The sequence below is a fragment of the Montipora foliosa genome, chromosome 1 (genome assembly GCF_036669935.1).
Source record: "Montipora foliosa isolate CH-2021 chromosome 1, ASM3666993v2, whole genome shotgun sequence".
Lineage (NCBI taxonomy): Eukaryota > Metazoa > Cnidaria > Anthozoa > Scleractinia > Acroporidae > Montipora > Montipora foliosa.
In genome coordinates this window covers 22,310,011-22,325,010 of record NC_090869.1, presented here as the reverse complement: position 1 = coordinate 22,325,010, position 15,000 = coordinate 22,310,011, and the positions used below count along the sequence as shown (strand labels likewise).

The 15,000-nt window shown below is 42.2% G+C and overlaps 2 protein-coding genes across 2 annotated transcripts in view; both read right to left on the bottom strand.

The window, feature by feature from the left end:
• LOC137976029 (uncharacterized) overlaps positions 1–2,810 on the bottom strand; it is a 6,117-nt gene extending 3,307 nt beyond the window's left edge. Inside the window, exons 1-2 of the mRNA XM_068823286.1 lie at positions 1,701–2,810; positions 1–1,594 (exon numbers count right to left, since the gene is read on the bottom strand). The exon at positions 1–1,594 is cut by the window's left edge and continues 3,307 nt beyond it. Of these exons, the coding sequence (XP_068679387.1) occupies positions 1–1,312 (1,312 nt within the window). The 5' untranslated portion in view covers positions 1,313–1,594; positions 1,701–2,810. The remainder of the gene's footprint in view (positions 1,595–1,700) is intronic.
• A 2,310-nt stretch (positions 2,811–5,120) lies between these two features.
• Positions 5,121–5,534, bottom strand: LOC138011210 (phosphatase and actin regulator 3-like). The gene has a single exon (XM_068858170.1). The coding sequence runs from the start codon at positions 5,532–5,534 to the stop codon at positions 5,121–5,123; it is 414 nt and encodes a 137-aa protein (XP_068714271.1).
• Between the last annotated feature and the right edge of the window lie 9,466 nt (positions 5,535–15,000).

Here is a 15,000-nt window from a genome sequence, read left to right as displayed (position 1 = left end):
TCCTTAAAGGCATTTCAAAAATGTCCTTTTGTTCGTAACCTGTTTCTGCAGAGCATTTTAAGCGGCTATTGCTGTTTTCATTTGAGTTGAAACTTCCGGATATTGTATCTAAAGGCCTTCTCTTTTTTTCCTCTTTCTGTTTAGCCTTCCGGCTCGAAAATTCCACTTTGGGCGGTGTTTGCAGCCAGCTCTCCATTTCTTCGTAATGACCTTCGTCGTCGCTACCTTCCAAATCAACATTTTGAGCAAATTCGTTTGGTCGAAGGAGTTCATTATTTCTTTCACTGGATTCCAGTGGCGTGCCTTTGGTGGCTTTGTCATTTTCAACCTCGTCATAAGTATGATCTATGATGACGCAGTCTTTGTTTAAAGGGGTCTCTTCGTCTTTCACCTTAGTATACCCAAACCACTTCTGCTCCATCTTTCTCCAGTCTGAAACATTGACTACTGAGTATGCCAAACCGCTGCAAAAATCGTTTTTGGGGGGTAGTTGTGGGGCCTGCGGACTGTCATCTTCTATGCACGGTCGCTTTTCTTCGTTTTTAGCTTGGTCTTTTTTGCAGGACGTCCGACGCCTCTGTTTTTCTTTTTTCGGAGGAAGCGATGGCGGATCGTCTTCTCGGGCAAGTAGGCTCTCCATTTCTTTACCCTCAATTTGCGATGGCCGTAGAAATATAGGTCGAGGGGGTAGTTCAGGGGAAGGCTCTTTGTCGTAATCATCCGAGGAGGTTCTTTGCGATTGAACAAATCCTCTGGAATCAACCTGCTGTTCTGATTGTAGCATTACATCTCTAGAATCGTTGTCAAGGTTTTCCTGTGAACTCGTTGTGGAATTTGCCCGCCAGTTCAACCTCTTTCTCCGCGGCAAAGGAACTGGTCGAGGAACATCGGATCGTACTTTGCTCGTTTCGTCTAATGTGCTTGACAATGCTCTTTTCATGTGTGGAAGAGGAAGTACTTCCAGTTCGTTGCTTTTTATTTCAGAATTTTGGTAAACACCTCCGGCTGTGATTTTTAAAGTACTCAAGGAAGCATTAATGTCATCAATACTTTCACTTGAAGCTGCCTTCTTGCCCACCTGATAGTTTTGGTGATGTCTTTTGTCGATTTCGCCTTGGCTAATCAGCTTCTGTTGTCCCTTGTCTTGGTTTGACAATGTTCTTTTCTTGGGTGGTAGAGGAGGTACCTCCATTTCGTTGTTTGTTATTTCAGATTTTTGGCAAAGACCTTTGGCTGTGACGTTTAACGTACTTAAGGAAGCATTAATGTCATCAATGCTTTCACTTGAGGCAGACTCAGTTGTCCGCCTCATAATTTTGGTGAGGTCTCTTTTCGATTTCGCCTTGGCCGAGCGGCTTCTGTTGTCCCTTGTCTTGGTTTTCACGGTGCATCTTTTCAGAAAGCTATCTGAGGTCTTGGAACTGGCTTTAGAAGCCGAATTGAATCGCTTTGAAGCATGAAGAGTCGCATCATATTACATCTTCGAGTACTGTCACGTTGGTTCAATGATATCGATAATCGGCCGATCCCGGGCAGCCGATATCTTTTGATATTCCGCTTCGTTTCAGCTGAAACACTTACCCAACTGCTGGCACTGTTGTATAAAGTTTCAGGAAAAAAAAAGGAAAATGAGCATTCGGTCATGAAACAAAGAACTTTCCAGAATCGTCTCACTTTCCGAACCTACTGTGTGGCCTTACCTCTTTCGGTTCGTCACGCAATCTTTCCTCCCCAACTTATTTCCTTGTTTATGGCCGCGTGGGGGCTAACCCCGCTGAGCCGAATGTCTGAGCTCGTATCACGTATCGTCAGAAAAACAAATCGAATGTTGTTTTGACCATGATAATTGCAAAAGTGTAGTCTTCGTCGTCCAACAACGGTAGAATTATTATCATCAATAATTTAACATTTTTATGAGGTTACGAGTGCTTTGTCGATCGCTTTTACTGTGAAAATTCGAAAACCCTGAACACTCGAAATACTTGTGAAATGTTTTTGTGTTTCAAGTAATCGAAAATAAAAAGCCAATCGCGCGCGCAACCACTAACGGTAATTGGTTTGTGGTTTCTTGTCGCTTCTGATTGGTTGCTGCACAGTGGGAAATGTCAGAATCAAATCAAAGTGTTCACGGTCATACGCTTGCTTGAACTGTGTCGTTACTGCGGTGATGCCCATGTTGGTTCAATAGACCATATTCGTATTCTCAGTATTGGACTGGAACTAGCTTGCAATGGAGGCTGATGCGGGGGAATCTTTTCAAATGCAAATATCTTTTAATATATTCCCCCGCATTATACAATACATACTTAATTGACCGCTACCCATAGGAGCTTTTCAGGGCCAATGAAACAACGAAACGACGGAACAGAACAACAACAACTGTTAAGAATCCTACCTGGGCGGAGGCAAACCAGTTGGCTATTTACAAGTGCAGTGCAAGATCAAATTCAACGAGTGGTCAGAACAGGTCTTGAACTCGGGATCCCCGGATCTCAAGGCAAGCGCCCTAACCACTGGGCCACACTGCCTCCTCCATTATTAGCCTCCATTGCAAGTTAGTTGCAGCCCAGCACTCAGAATTCGGATACATGTATAATCTATTACTAGTTGATGCATTGGCAAGTGAAGTGCTGCGAGTGAGATGTGGAAGTATTGAGTAATATTCGCACAACTTTTAAAGCTGGCAGTTGTATTTAATACATTGAAACAATGCAATGATTTAAGACAACAATTTTTTGCCGTGGATACGTGAAGCGTATAAACGACTTTCGTTTGGGGTCAGAATATGCAAATTTGTCACTCACTCAGATGTAAACTAATCGATAAGTCAACGACCAATATCGTTTTTTTTCCCAAGACATGCCAATTTGTCACGCACTCAGTTGAATGCAAATCGATATGGCAACGAACAATATCGATTTTCCGACGCTTCACTTTCCGAAGAACTGCCGCAACGTAATACGCTGAAATAGTCTTCGACTTTTCTTCGTTCCGACGGGATTGATACTCGTTGGCTGTTGCAGTCCTCAACATGTGTCACCGAGCCATTGCTCACTGGAAGACTAAGGTGCTTTGTTTGTTGAAAATGAATGCAAAGAGGCATTTGCTCGTTGATCCGCCAAGTTCGCAGGTCCACTCGTATTAGTAATGGAGAAGGCCGTGAGTTGCTAAGATTGCCGTGGACAGTAACAACTGTTTTCACCTAGGGCAAACTACTGCTCTTTTAGTTTGTTATTATTATTATTATTTCATCATTCTATTGGTTATATTCAATACCTATAAGGTGTACTTGTAACATATTTAAGGACGTTCGCGCCAATTGTTTCTGCGCATCCTTACTGCGCACGCAAATGCACACGCCACGTCATACACGAGCGCGCGCGCTAAGTAATAAAATGAGAAATGATAGGGCAAAAGGCCATTGCTATAGCTTTGCCTGGATTTAACGCTCTTGGGCGTTCGGTGACCCCTATTTTTCTTTCCAGAAACGGATTTTATTTACAATTATCTCCACGTTGTCCAAAAATGAACAAAAAATCAATGTGGGAAGTAAAAAAATTTCAAGATTTCTGCTCACGGGACATCAAATCCTGCCATCTTGCGGCTGCAAGGCGCGTGAAACTGTGGTCGCTAAATGCGAACTTGATCTTTAAGGAACCTCACCAGTTGACTAAATTCACTTAATAAGTCCACTTAAACAATATTTGGCAGAGAAGATTTCACTTCAAAGATTTAATTGCAATGTATTTGGGTTTACAGACACTGGCCTTATTCGCTAACGAAGCCCGATTTTGTCACATTTTGGGTGTTTTTCCGGTTATGTTCTCTCCAAAACGAAGTCGGTGACCCCCCATTTTTTTAACATTTCTGACATAACTAACTCATTATCTTACAGTGGTTAAAGTTTCAGAAAAAAATCAATGTTGAAAAATTTTCGCGCGAACGTCCTTAAGAGCTAAAGACGGGGTTGAAACCGCTCGATAGCTGTCTTAACAAAGTTGAGTGTTTTCGGTATCACCTTGTTGTAGTTAAACATTGAAGCATCCCTTTACGATAAGAATAAAACACGAATTCATTCTTTCCTAGCTAGTCAAATCGAAGCTTCAATATCCCCCGGGCAACCCCCCCCCCCCCGGGTATTTGAATTTTTGCAAGAATTTTCCTCAAATCCCCCTCCCCGGGCCAAAAAGCTGTTCAAATGCCTCGTCATAGGATGTGTATGGATTAATACCTCCCTTCTCGGTATTTATCTCTTACTTAATAGACGATACCAAAGAGAACCAAGGCCCCACATGCCACGAGGCACGCGTGTTTGCCAATTCTTGAATAATTCAGCATAAGGAATCTCAAGTTTCACTCGCACATGAATGATTGCCGGTTACGGCTAATCGCTGTCGCAAAGTACAGCAACGACGCAGCTCAACAAAGTCGAACCGAAAGTATACAATGACGCCTCTGGCAGCCGCTATACAGTCCATGTGTGACCTTGGAGCACAGCTTACAGCCAGCTGGAATCAGCAGTATGCATCATCTCGAGGCTCTGGGGAATAAACTCATACAAATCCTCATATTTATTCCCCAGAGCCTCGAGATGATGTCTTTTGTTTAGGACTTAATTTTAATATATCGAAATTGGTCTATTCGAACTAGACGTGCTAAATTGAATAACTCACCCTGGATTAATTCAGTTTTGAAGAATGATATGCGCTGTCGTGATGCTGCTAAAAAGAAGGCGATAAAAACGAAGAATCCTCACGACTGGGCTAATTACAGAAAATTACGAAATAAAATCAACAATAATGTAAAAACCACTAAGGTATCTGTTATCTTCTCGGGCAAACAGACAACTGGACGCAAGATGGCGGATCAACTAAGAACTGTATTAATCAAAGAGCACATGGGTTTTACAATAACCGCATACATACTGCAGGCTCAGTATGAATTACACTATAACAAATGTAACGATACATTATAACACCTCCCCGCAGAAATGTTGTGCCTGACAAGAAATGGAAGTACACTACAACTGTTAAAAACTCTCTAAATGATCAAAAGTTCAAGAAAAGGAACAAAACTGTTAGAAGGACAGTTCAATGTCATTAAGGGGAGACTTAACGCTTTTAGTCCATTTCTTCAACCAGTCTGTGTGGTGGTTTAGTAGCACGTTTGGACCGACGCGGAGCAGGGGTGGGAGGAGTAGGTGTGCTTGGCGACTCCGCTGATTCAGATTCTTCGGGTGGGGGTGTACTGCTTCCGGTACTGGGAGAAGTAACGCCTTCTGTAGGTTGATCAGATGTAACTTCGACAGAGCTGGAATGAATCACAGCAGAACTGGGGGTGTTTTGAAGCACATCGTCAACATGTCTCCTCCAATTCCGTCCATCGTTCAACTGGACTTGAAAAGAAGCAGGTGATGATTGCTGTACGACAGTACCAGGTTGCCACTTCTGTCCCAATAGGTGGTCACGTGCTAGAACACAGTCGCCTACAGCTATCTCCCTGAACTTTGCAAACTTGTCGTGATTGCACTTCATTTTGTCCTGCTGGCCGGTCACGCGAGATCCAATATCAGGTGATCAAAGACAATCGAGTGCGAAGTTCTCGCTTCAAGAATAGCTTGGAAGGGGATGAGCCGGTTGTAGCGTGTGGTGTGCTTCTGTAGGATAAGAGGAAATTCTGAATCCGTCGCTGTATAGAGCTTGCAGGATCGTCAGCTGATGACTCCATTGCATACGTGAAAGTCTGCACGAACCGCTCAGCCAACCCATTTGAAGAGGGATGGTAAGGGGAGACTAAACTTCTCTGAATGCCATTTTGCCGCAGGAACTCTTCATACTCTTTAGACTGGAAGGGTGGACCGTTGTCGCTGACTACTTGTGTTGGTAGACCGTATCTTGCAAAAATATTACGCATGGCATTAATGGTTGAGTCGGCTATTGTTGTTTTCATGGGACCAATCACTTCAGGCCACTTGGAGTGGGCGTCGACCATGATGAGGTAATGTTTTGCCTGATGGGTGGCAAAATCTACGTGAACACTTTAAACTTTAAAGTTTAAACTTTATTCACTTATATTGCGCAAGTATCAACTATAAGTTTTCAAATGCGCATAGTTTTCAAACACATTGCCATGGAGCTGTTGGCCAAGACCATGGAAGAAGCGGTGAGGCTGGAGGAGCCTTGCGGGTTTTGTTGCACCGTTGACATTCACGGGTAACCTGTTCAATCTCCTGATCTATTTTCGGCCACCAAACATGACTGCGTGCTATTGATTTCATGCGTGCAATTCCAGGATGGCCTTCATGTAATTCTGTCAGAATGGTTTGTCTTAAGGAAGGACGTATGACAGTTCGCAGACCCCACGTAAGGCAGCCTAGCTCCACAGAGAGTTCCTATCTGCGAGTGAAGTATGGCTTGAGGTCAGGATCGTCGCAGTGATTAATGGGCCAACCATTCTGCGTAAGCAACAGTGCTTTCGTTAAGGGTTCCTAGATGTGTCTTGGCGATTTCTGCGGCAGAAACTGGGTGTCGTTTTAACTGCTGAGGGGCTACGTGGAAGATTTCCTCTTCTACACTTGCATCTTTCCTATACTGAAGTGGGAGCCTTGACAAGGCGTCAGCGCTGGCTACTTCAGCAGATGACTTGAACTCAATTTCGTAGTGGTACGAAGAGAGAAGAAGGGACCAGCGTTGCAGTCTAGCAGCAGCCAAAACTGGAGTCGGAGAATTCAGAGCAAATATTTTCAACAGGGGTTTGTGATCAGTTCGCAGAGAAAACGTGAGCCGGAAGAGACACATGTAAAATTTAGTGACCCCAAAAATAATGGCAAGACCTTCCTTCTCGATCTGACTGTAGTTTTTCTCAGATGAGTTCAAGGACCTGGAGGCATATGCGATAGGTCGCTCATCACCATTAGGGAAGCGGTGAAATATGACTGCTCCGATGCCATACTGGCTTGCATCGCTCTCAAGAATAACAGGAAGGCTCGGGTCATAATGAACCAATACATGAGAGGATGAGAGTGAGTCCTTGGCCTTTTTAAATGCCTCCTCGCACCGGGGGGACCACTTGAATTCTTGGTTACCTTGGAGATGCTGATTGAGTGGTTGGAGGATAGAGCTCAGGTTTCGGATAAACTTGCCGTGATAATTGATCATTCCAAGGAAGGCTCTCAGCTGGGTGAGGTTCTCAGGGCGTGGTGCTTGTTGGATGGCTTCTACCTTTTCCTCTGTAGGAGAAATGCCTCTGGCAGAGATGACACAGCCCATGTACATTACTGATTTCTGCATGAATTTGCATTTGCTTAGCTGAAGTCGCAAGCCATAATGGTCTAGACGGCTGAGGACGTTGTCTAAGTTCTTAATGTATTCTTCGTCGTCCTTGCCAGTAATAAGAATGTCATCTTGTATACTCGCCACCGGATCTAAACCCTGAAGGATGATGTCCATAGTGCGCTGGAACAGAGCGGGTGAAGACGCAATACCGAAGGGTAACCTTTTGTAGCGGTAAAGACCTCTGTGCGTATTGATGGTAACGAATTGCTGGCTTTCAGGATCCAAAGGGAGCTGTTGGTAGGCACTCTTTAAATCGAGCTTAGTGAAACGTTGTCCACCCCGCAGTTTCAAAAAGACATCCTCCGGGAGGGGAATTGGATACTGAGGGACGTGAAGCTGGGGGTTGACAGTAACCGCATAATCACCGCAAGAGCGTGTAGTTCCATCTGCCTTGGGAACATGAACCATTGGGGTAGCCCAATCACTGACCTCCACCCGTTCGACAATGCCTTCTGACTCAAGACGGTTGAATTCAGCTTCAACAGCTTCCTGAAGAGCATAGGGGACAGGACGAGCCTTGCAAAACTTGGGACGTGCGTCAGGTTCCAGCTCTAGTTTGGCTGTGATTCCTTTGACGGCTCCGAGGCCTGGTTTGAAAACGTTAGGGTGATTCTGGATAGTTGTGCGCAACTGGGAAGCCACGCCCTGTGGGAGGTCTGTCTCCGATACGCGAATATTGCAGATCTTCGTCCAGTCGAGTCTTATTTGGGACAGCCAGTCTCTTGCAAAAAGGGATGGGCCTGAGCCTTCAACAACAAGAAGGGGGACATCGGCGCTCTGGTCTTGGTACTTCAGGTGTGCAATAAGTTGCCGTGTACCGTGAGTGGGTGTCCTGTGTATGCACGTAGGCGAGTATTGGACGGCATGAAGGGGGGTGCCACTGAAGTGTTTCTTGTAAGTTTCTTCTGAAATAACTGAGACGCCTGCACCAGTGTCTAATTCCATTGAAAGAGAGGTTCCGTTCAGTTCAACGGGTATCTCAATACCTTGCTGGCCTGAGCTCAGAGTGTACAGCGAGAAGGAAAAAGGATCAACCGAATCATCGAGAGAACTAGTTTGAGGGGGTTCTGATCCTTCCAGCTGATGCACTTTCTGAGGTTTCCCTTTGCATGCCTCCGAGATGTGACCAACCTTACCGCAAGAATGACACGTGTAGTTTCTGTATTTACACTGAGAACGTGGGTGCCCTGTTCTTCCGCAGCTCAAACACTCCGAGGGGTCTTTAATGTTGCTACCCGAGGAATTGAACTTGCCTCGCTTGCCAGGACCCTTACGACGTTGGATAGGCTGAAAACTGCGACGATTACCAGACTCGACTTTGTTAACAGAAGCCGAACTTTCTTGCGAGAACGCAGCAACATCCTTTTCAGCAACTTCGGCGCCGAGGGCGACCTTCAGTGCTGCATCGAAAGTGTGTTCCTCGGTTAGCAGTTTCTTTTGTGTCTCCTTTCTGCAAAGACCACAGACAAAACGATCGCGTGAAGCTTCATCCAGGTGAGTGCCGAACTGGCAAGTTGAAGCCAGATGTTTCAGGTTAGCAGCGAACGCTGTGACACTCTCGCCTTCGCGTTGTGTACGATTGTGGAAACGGTATCTTTCGGCGATAACAAGTTTCTTCGGTGCGAAATGATTCTTTAGGACAGTGGTGAGCTGTGCGTACGTTTTCTCAGAAGGAGGAGTCAGTGAGCAGAGATCCGAAAGAACATCGTAGGCCTTGGCGCCAATAACAGAAATTAGGATTGCTCTTCGTTTGTGTGACTCGACAGAATCGGCGGGAACACTGTTTGCCACGAAATATTGTTCCAGTCGCTCTAGGTAGCGGTTGATTCTTGTAGTAGCTGAATTGAACTCCTCTATTTTCCCGAGGCTGGGCATGGTCGCTCGAATCCTCGTCGCCAGAAATGTTATGTTCTCGGGCAAACAGACAACTCCACGCAAGACAGCGGATCAACTAAGAACTGTATTATTCAAAGAGCACATGGGTTTTACAATAACCGCACACATACTGCAGGCTCAGTATGAATTACTGATACTGTAACAAATGTAACGATACACTATAACAGCATCCTATTATCATAATAGTCTTATTCAATCCGAAGGAAACTCTCGAAGGACTTGGAAAACTATTAATCACCTCATGTCCCGTCGTCAGAACAACCAGCTGGTAAAGGAAGTCAAAGTAAATGATATATCTATCTGTAATTCTAACGAGATTTCCAATACCTTTAACGAACATTTTTCAACTATTGGACCCAGACTAGCCCGCGAAATACCTTCTACTTCGGACGAAGTGTCTACTTATTTAAACAATTTTCCTGAAAACTTCAACAAATTCTCTTTTCGTCCAACTACTAGCAGTATTGGTTTTACTCATCTAAATAAATTGTCGAAAACTAAATCTACTGGGTTAGACAATATCTCTGCTAAGTTAATTCGTGCGTGTGCTGATATTATTTCAGGTCCGTTATGTGACCTGTTTATTAAATCTTTGATGTCTGGCATGTTTCCTGACGATTGGAAATGTGCCAGGGTACTACCGACCTATCTCTGTCAGTTCAGTTGTCGCCAAAGTGTTCGAGAGGATTGTGTACGATCAGTTATACAACTTCTTAAGTAACGAGGGAATCATCTGTAAACAACAATCCGGTTCCGGTCTTTGCACTCAACTGTTAGTGCTCTTCTTGAAGCCACTGACAGTTGGGCGTTTAATATCGATCGTGGCTACGTAAATGCCGTAGTGTTCCTCGACTTAAAAAAGGCCTTCGACACTGTTGATCATGAGAGTACTGTTAACTAAAATGAATCAGTACGTAATTTAAGGGAAATCGCTTGATTGGTTTAAATCATATTTGACGAATCGTACACAACGGTGCTCCATTAACGGTTGTCTCTGATTTTACCACTCTTAAATGCGGTGTGCCACAGGGAACGATCCTTGGTCCTCTTTTATTTCTAATTTATATTAATGATTTGCCTAACTGTCTATCGTTCAGTGTTCCTAGAATGTATGCTGATGATACACATATTACTTATGCTGGCTCTGATTTACATCTGATTCAGTCTAGTATATCTCATGACCCATCCTCGGAGACCCAGGGGCAGATCGCGGAGACAAGGGAAAGTCAAAACGGGCGAAAGAAGATGGCGACGAAGAAAAACATAGTAGGGCGAGAAGAGCCCCTGGGGACAAGTTCTTACCAGACCAGTTCCAAACAGCAGAGGTAATCCTCAATTCTGATTGGTGCCAGAAATTCTTTGTGTTTTTCTGGCCAATCAGAGGTCAGCAGGCCGTGAAGTCGTTTCGTGTCTTCTTACACGGAAATCACTTGATCGCCATACTCGCCTTGGTTCGTTTGGCAAGGTTTTGCTCGAGGAGAAAAGTCTCAATCACAGCACAAAATATATGTACAGGGAATCGTTCGGAATATCGGCGGAGAAATACGCTGGACCTTTCACAGGTATTGGTACAGTAGCGTATTTCCAAGTGTGCGAAATTTGTTTAAAGATGACCTCACCGATTCACCTAATAAAATAGCAGCGATTACTTTTGATCTCCTTTTTTTAGTCGAGGTATTTCTAGATTTCTTGCATCAATTGCTGTGGCTGAAATTTTGCTGATCTCCAGAGAAAACCTTTGCTTCTGAATGCTGCCAAAGTAACAGCTGATGTGTTCTTTAATAGCCTTGCAAAGGGCAATACCCAGGCTGTGCAAATGTGCTGGCAATTCCTTTGAGACAATTTTACTTGGATAATGGACAATAATCTGAACGTGAAAAAAGATTAAAGACAGTTGTAAAGAACACAGGAAAGAGATTGTGAATATTTTATGAGCACCGTAAGTTGGGTTGTCATTAATGTTCTCAAGCAACATTAATTTTGCTCTAAGGAAATTTTTGTTTGCTATTTCATATTTTCATACAAAAGTGTGCTGTGTGTTCGACAGTAATAACAACAACGGAGTCCTGAGGTTTCTAAAACAATGCTGAAAGAAATCTTCTCCAATAGTAAAACGAGTTTGGATTCATGTAGTACATAATCTGAGTTGTACCTCTGCAAATATAAAATCTTAACCTTGATATTTCTCTTTACATCAAAGATCCCAAAAATGTGACAACTTATAATAATTATTTCACATTCGTTCAATATTTTTTATTAATTTGTCAGCGTTATTGGACACATCAGAAAAAGTGGCACAATATTTCAGTTTAGGGAAACAAAATAGAACCTCAAAAAATGAACCATTAGTAACTGATTTATGTACTATTTTCATATTTCCCACAGAAAGAAGGAAACAGCATACTCATTCTATAGTACAAGTATGTTGAACAACGACAACAATGATATTAATGATAATGATAATGATAATAATAATAATAATAATTATTATTATTATTATTATTATTATTATTATTATTATTATCGTTATTATTATTATTATTATTACTATTATTGTTGTTGTTCAACTGTATCCAGCTGCTTGGGTTTTGAAATCAGCATAAATTTTATACTCAGGCAAAATGCAAAATGTCACTGCAGCATTAATCTAGATAGACAATTGTTGAAGAGGTAAAGAGCACTCCACAGAATGACAGAAATGTGGTCACTGATGAAAAGAGAAATTATTTTCTCGGTTTGAGGAATGGGAAAAAGATTACTCCAATTTTTACAAAAGGGCTACAGCTTCATACCTGTGTAATACTATTGCAAGGCAATGTTTTAAAGGGTGTTTGCTGGGTCCCAACTGCTGCTATGCTAATGGTACAGTGCTGCTCAAAGGCCCTCTAAAACTTGTTGCTTGAAAAGTATCTCAAAACCAATTCAGTGAGCAGTATTTTGTTTTTTAGATTTTGAAACCATATCATAATTCTGTGACCCAGCACATGATGTGAGAAAGAACTATAAACTGAAGAAGAATTTGAAATATTTAAGAAAAAGCTGAAAGATGAAAAAAATTCCACTGGAAGAATGCAAAATAACGCTTCTCACTTGTTTCCAAACAAATCAGGGAACGACGCTAGACGAACTTTTGAGATAAACCTGACCAAATCTAACAAACTATTTCTGGTTGTATTAATCTTGATTCATTAATGATCCTCTAGAGCGGCTCAGGTGGCATGTGTGACAATAAGCCGGAGCACTTGGCGGAACATCTGTTCTGAGCCTCCTAAAGGATAAGGATATGGCATCTTTTGTAAAAAGTTAAACTAAGTAATTTGCGAAAAACTTGAAACTTAAGGATATGCCATTATAACAATGGCAAATTTCATTTTCTAGTACACTGTCAGTGTAATAAAACATGTGTTTCTACATCAACATACAGTGTGTGTATGTATACAGAATTATTGCAATTGTGTATACCTTGACAGATATTCCTTTACTTGATTTTGGAAAGCAGTGGCAACTTGATTTTGGTGTTTGGGTGCTTTCCTCATGGTGATTTTTTGACTCACCAGGACAATACATCACCGAGGATGGTGGAATTGGCTTAATTGGTACATTTTCAAAGGGAATTCTATAACCTTTTTCCATGTCACTGTGACAAGCAGTTTCTGCATCTTGCCTCGGTGTCAAAGGATAAAGGGGATGTTTCCTTTTCAACAAGTGCTTTGCTGAAATGGCAAATGACGACCTTTTTTTTTCCAGATTGATTCCAGCCTTTTGTGACAAGTGTCGCACAATGCACCAGGAAGACCATCATCTGCCTGGACCTTTAAGTTTGATAGAAATTTAACCTCTTCAAATATTCTCAAAAATTTACCATAAAGGTTTCGCTGTCTCTGTTTGTTAACAAAAACGTAAGGACGCACTCGACAACAGGCATGACTGAACTGTTTCTTTCGGTTGGCTCATCGTGAACAATATCGTGAAGAGAACACGAGCTCGATAGCGTTGCATTGAACTTAATTTGGCGCGCATTGAAATAAAGTCGTGCTGCGTGTGACCCGTGCGATCAAGAATTTCTCGAGATTAGCAAAAGTTATTGCCACCGCAATTCATGTAAGATTTCTAGAAATACCTCGACCAGGATAAGGGGACAGAATGAAAATAATTGTCAGATCAAAAGTAATCGCTGCTATTTTATTAGGTGAATCGGTGAGGACATCTTTAAACAAATTTCGCACACTTGGAAATACGCTACTGTACCAATACCTGCGAAAGGTCCAGCGTATTTCTCCGCCGATATTCCGAACGATTCCCTGTATGTATATTTTGTGCTGTGATTGAGACTTTTCTCCTCGAGCAAAACCTTGCCAAACGAACCAAGGCGAGTATGGCGATCAAATGATTTCCGTGTAAGAAGACACGAAACGACTTAACGGCCCGCTGACCTCTGATTGGCCAGAAAAACACAAAGAATTTCTGGCACCAATCAGAATTGAGGATTACCTCTGCTGTTTGGAACTGGTCTGGTAAGAACTTGTCCCCAGGGGCTCTTCTCGCCCTACTATGTTTTTCTTCGTCGCCATCTTCTTTCGCCCGTTTTGACTTTCCCTTGCCTCCGCGATCTGCCCCTGGGTCTCCGAGGATGCTCATGACCTTGAAAAGCTAAGCAAATCAGGCTTGTGTCTAAACAAACTTACTTTGAACGCTACAAAGACTGAATTTATGTTGATCGGATCCAGGCAAAGATTAAGCACTCTATCTGATACTCTTGAACTCTCCATTGAAAATGTTCCAATTGAAAAAGTTTCCTCAGTGAAATCACTTGGAATTTATGTGGACGAAAATCTAACATGGCATTTCCACGTTGATAAACTGTGTAAAAAGATTGCTTCCGCAATTGGAGCCATTAAACGAGTTCAGCCATTTGTGCCTCAATCAACCTTACTCAGTATATACAACTCACTAATTCAACCCCATTTTGATTACTGCAGCCTAGTATGGGGTAATTGTGGTAAAACATTATCTAACAAGCTACAAAAACTACAGAACCGTGCTGCACGAGTGATAACTTCATCGAGCTATGACGATGGTGTTAATTCCTTGTTTCACAAACTCAGCTGGAAAGACTTAAATTCTCAACGTCAAATTCAGAAAGCTTTAATGGTTTTCAAGTCTTTAAATGGTCTGGTTCCCGAATATCTCACGTCTAAATTTGTAACGCGAAATGTATCAAACTATGCTCTGAGGGATTCGGCTAATAAACTTGTTGTTCCCTTTTCGAGAACAAACTACATGAAAAATAGTTTTAGTTACAGCGGCGCAACTCTTTGGAACAGCATATATCGTAACATTAGGGAATCGAGTTCCATAGATCAATTTAAACGCCTTCTCTATCAAAATTTTTGAATACACGACATTCATGGAAATCAGGTCTGTAGGTAGCTTATTTTGTAAATTAATGTAATAATAGGATTAAGATTTTATATTTTAGGATTGTAGAAATTTTTTTTTTTTTTTTGGAATTGTACCTGATGAATTTTTTTAACGTGTATAAGTTAAGTAAATAAAAAAATAAAATAATAAATATTCATAAATACGCCGGTTTGGTCTCTATAAATCGTATCAGGCGACGTCGGTATTGTATTTAATTATTGTTTATATTGTAAATACAAATTAATATATTTATATATTCGAAGATATATCAAATGGTTCTTAATACCTTCAAATACGGAACAAAGCTTGTGTAGGCCTTTCGTTTTCAACCAATCCGCCACGATTCGCA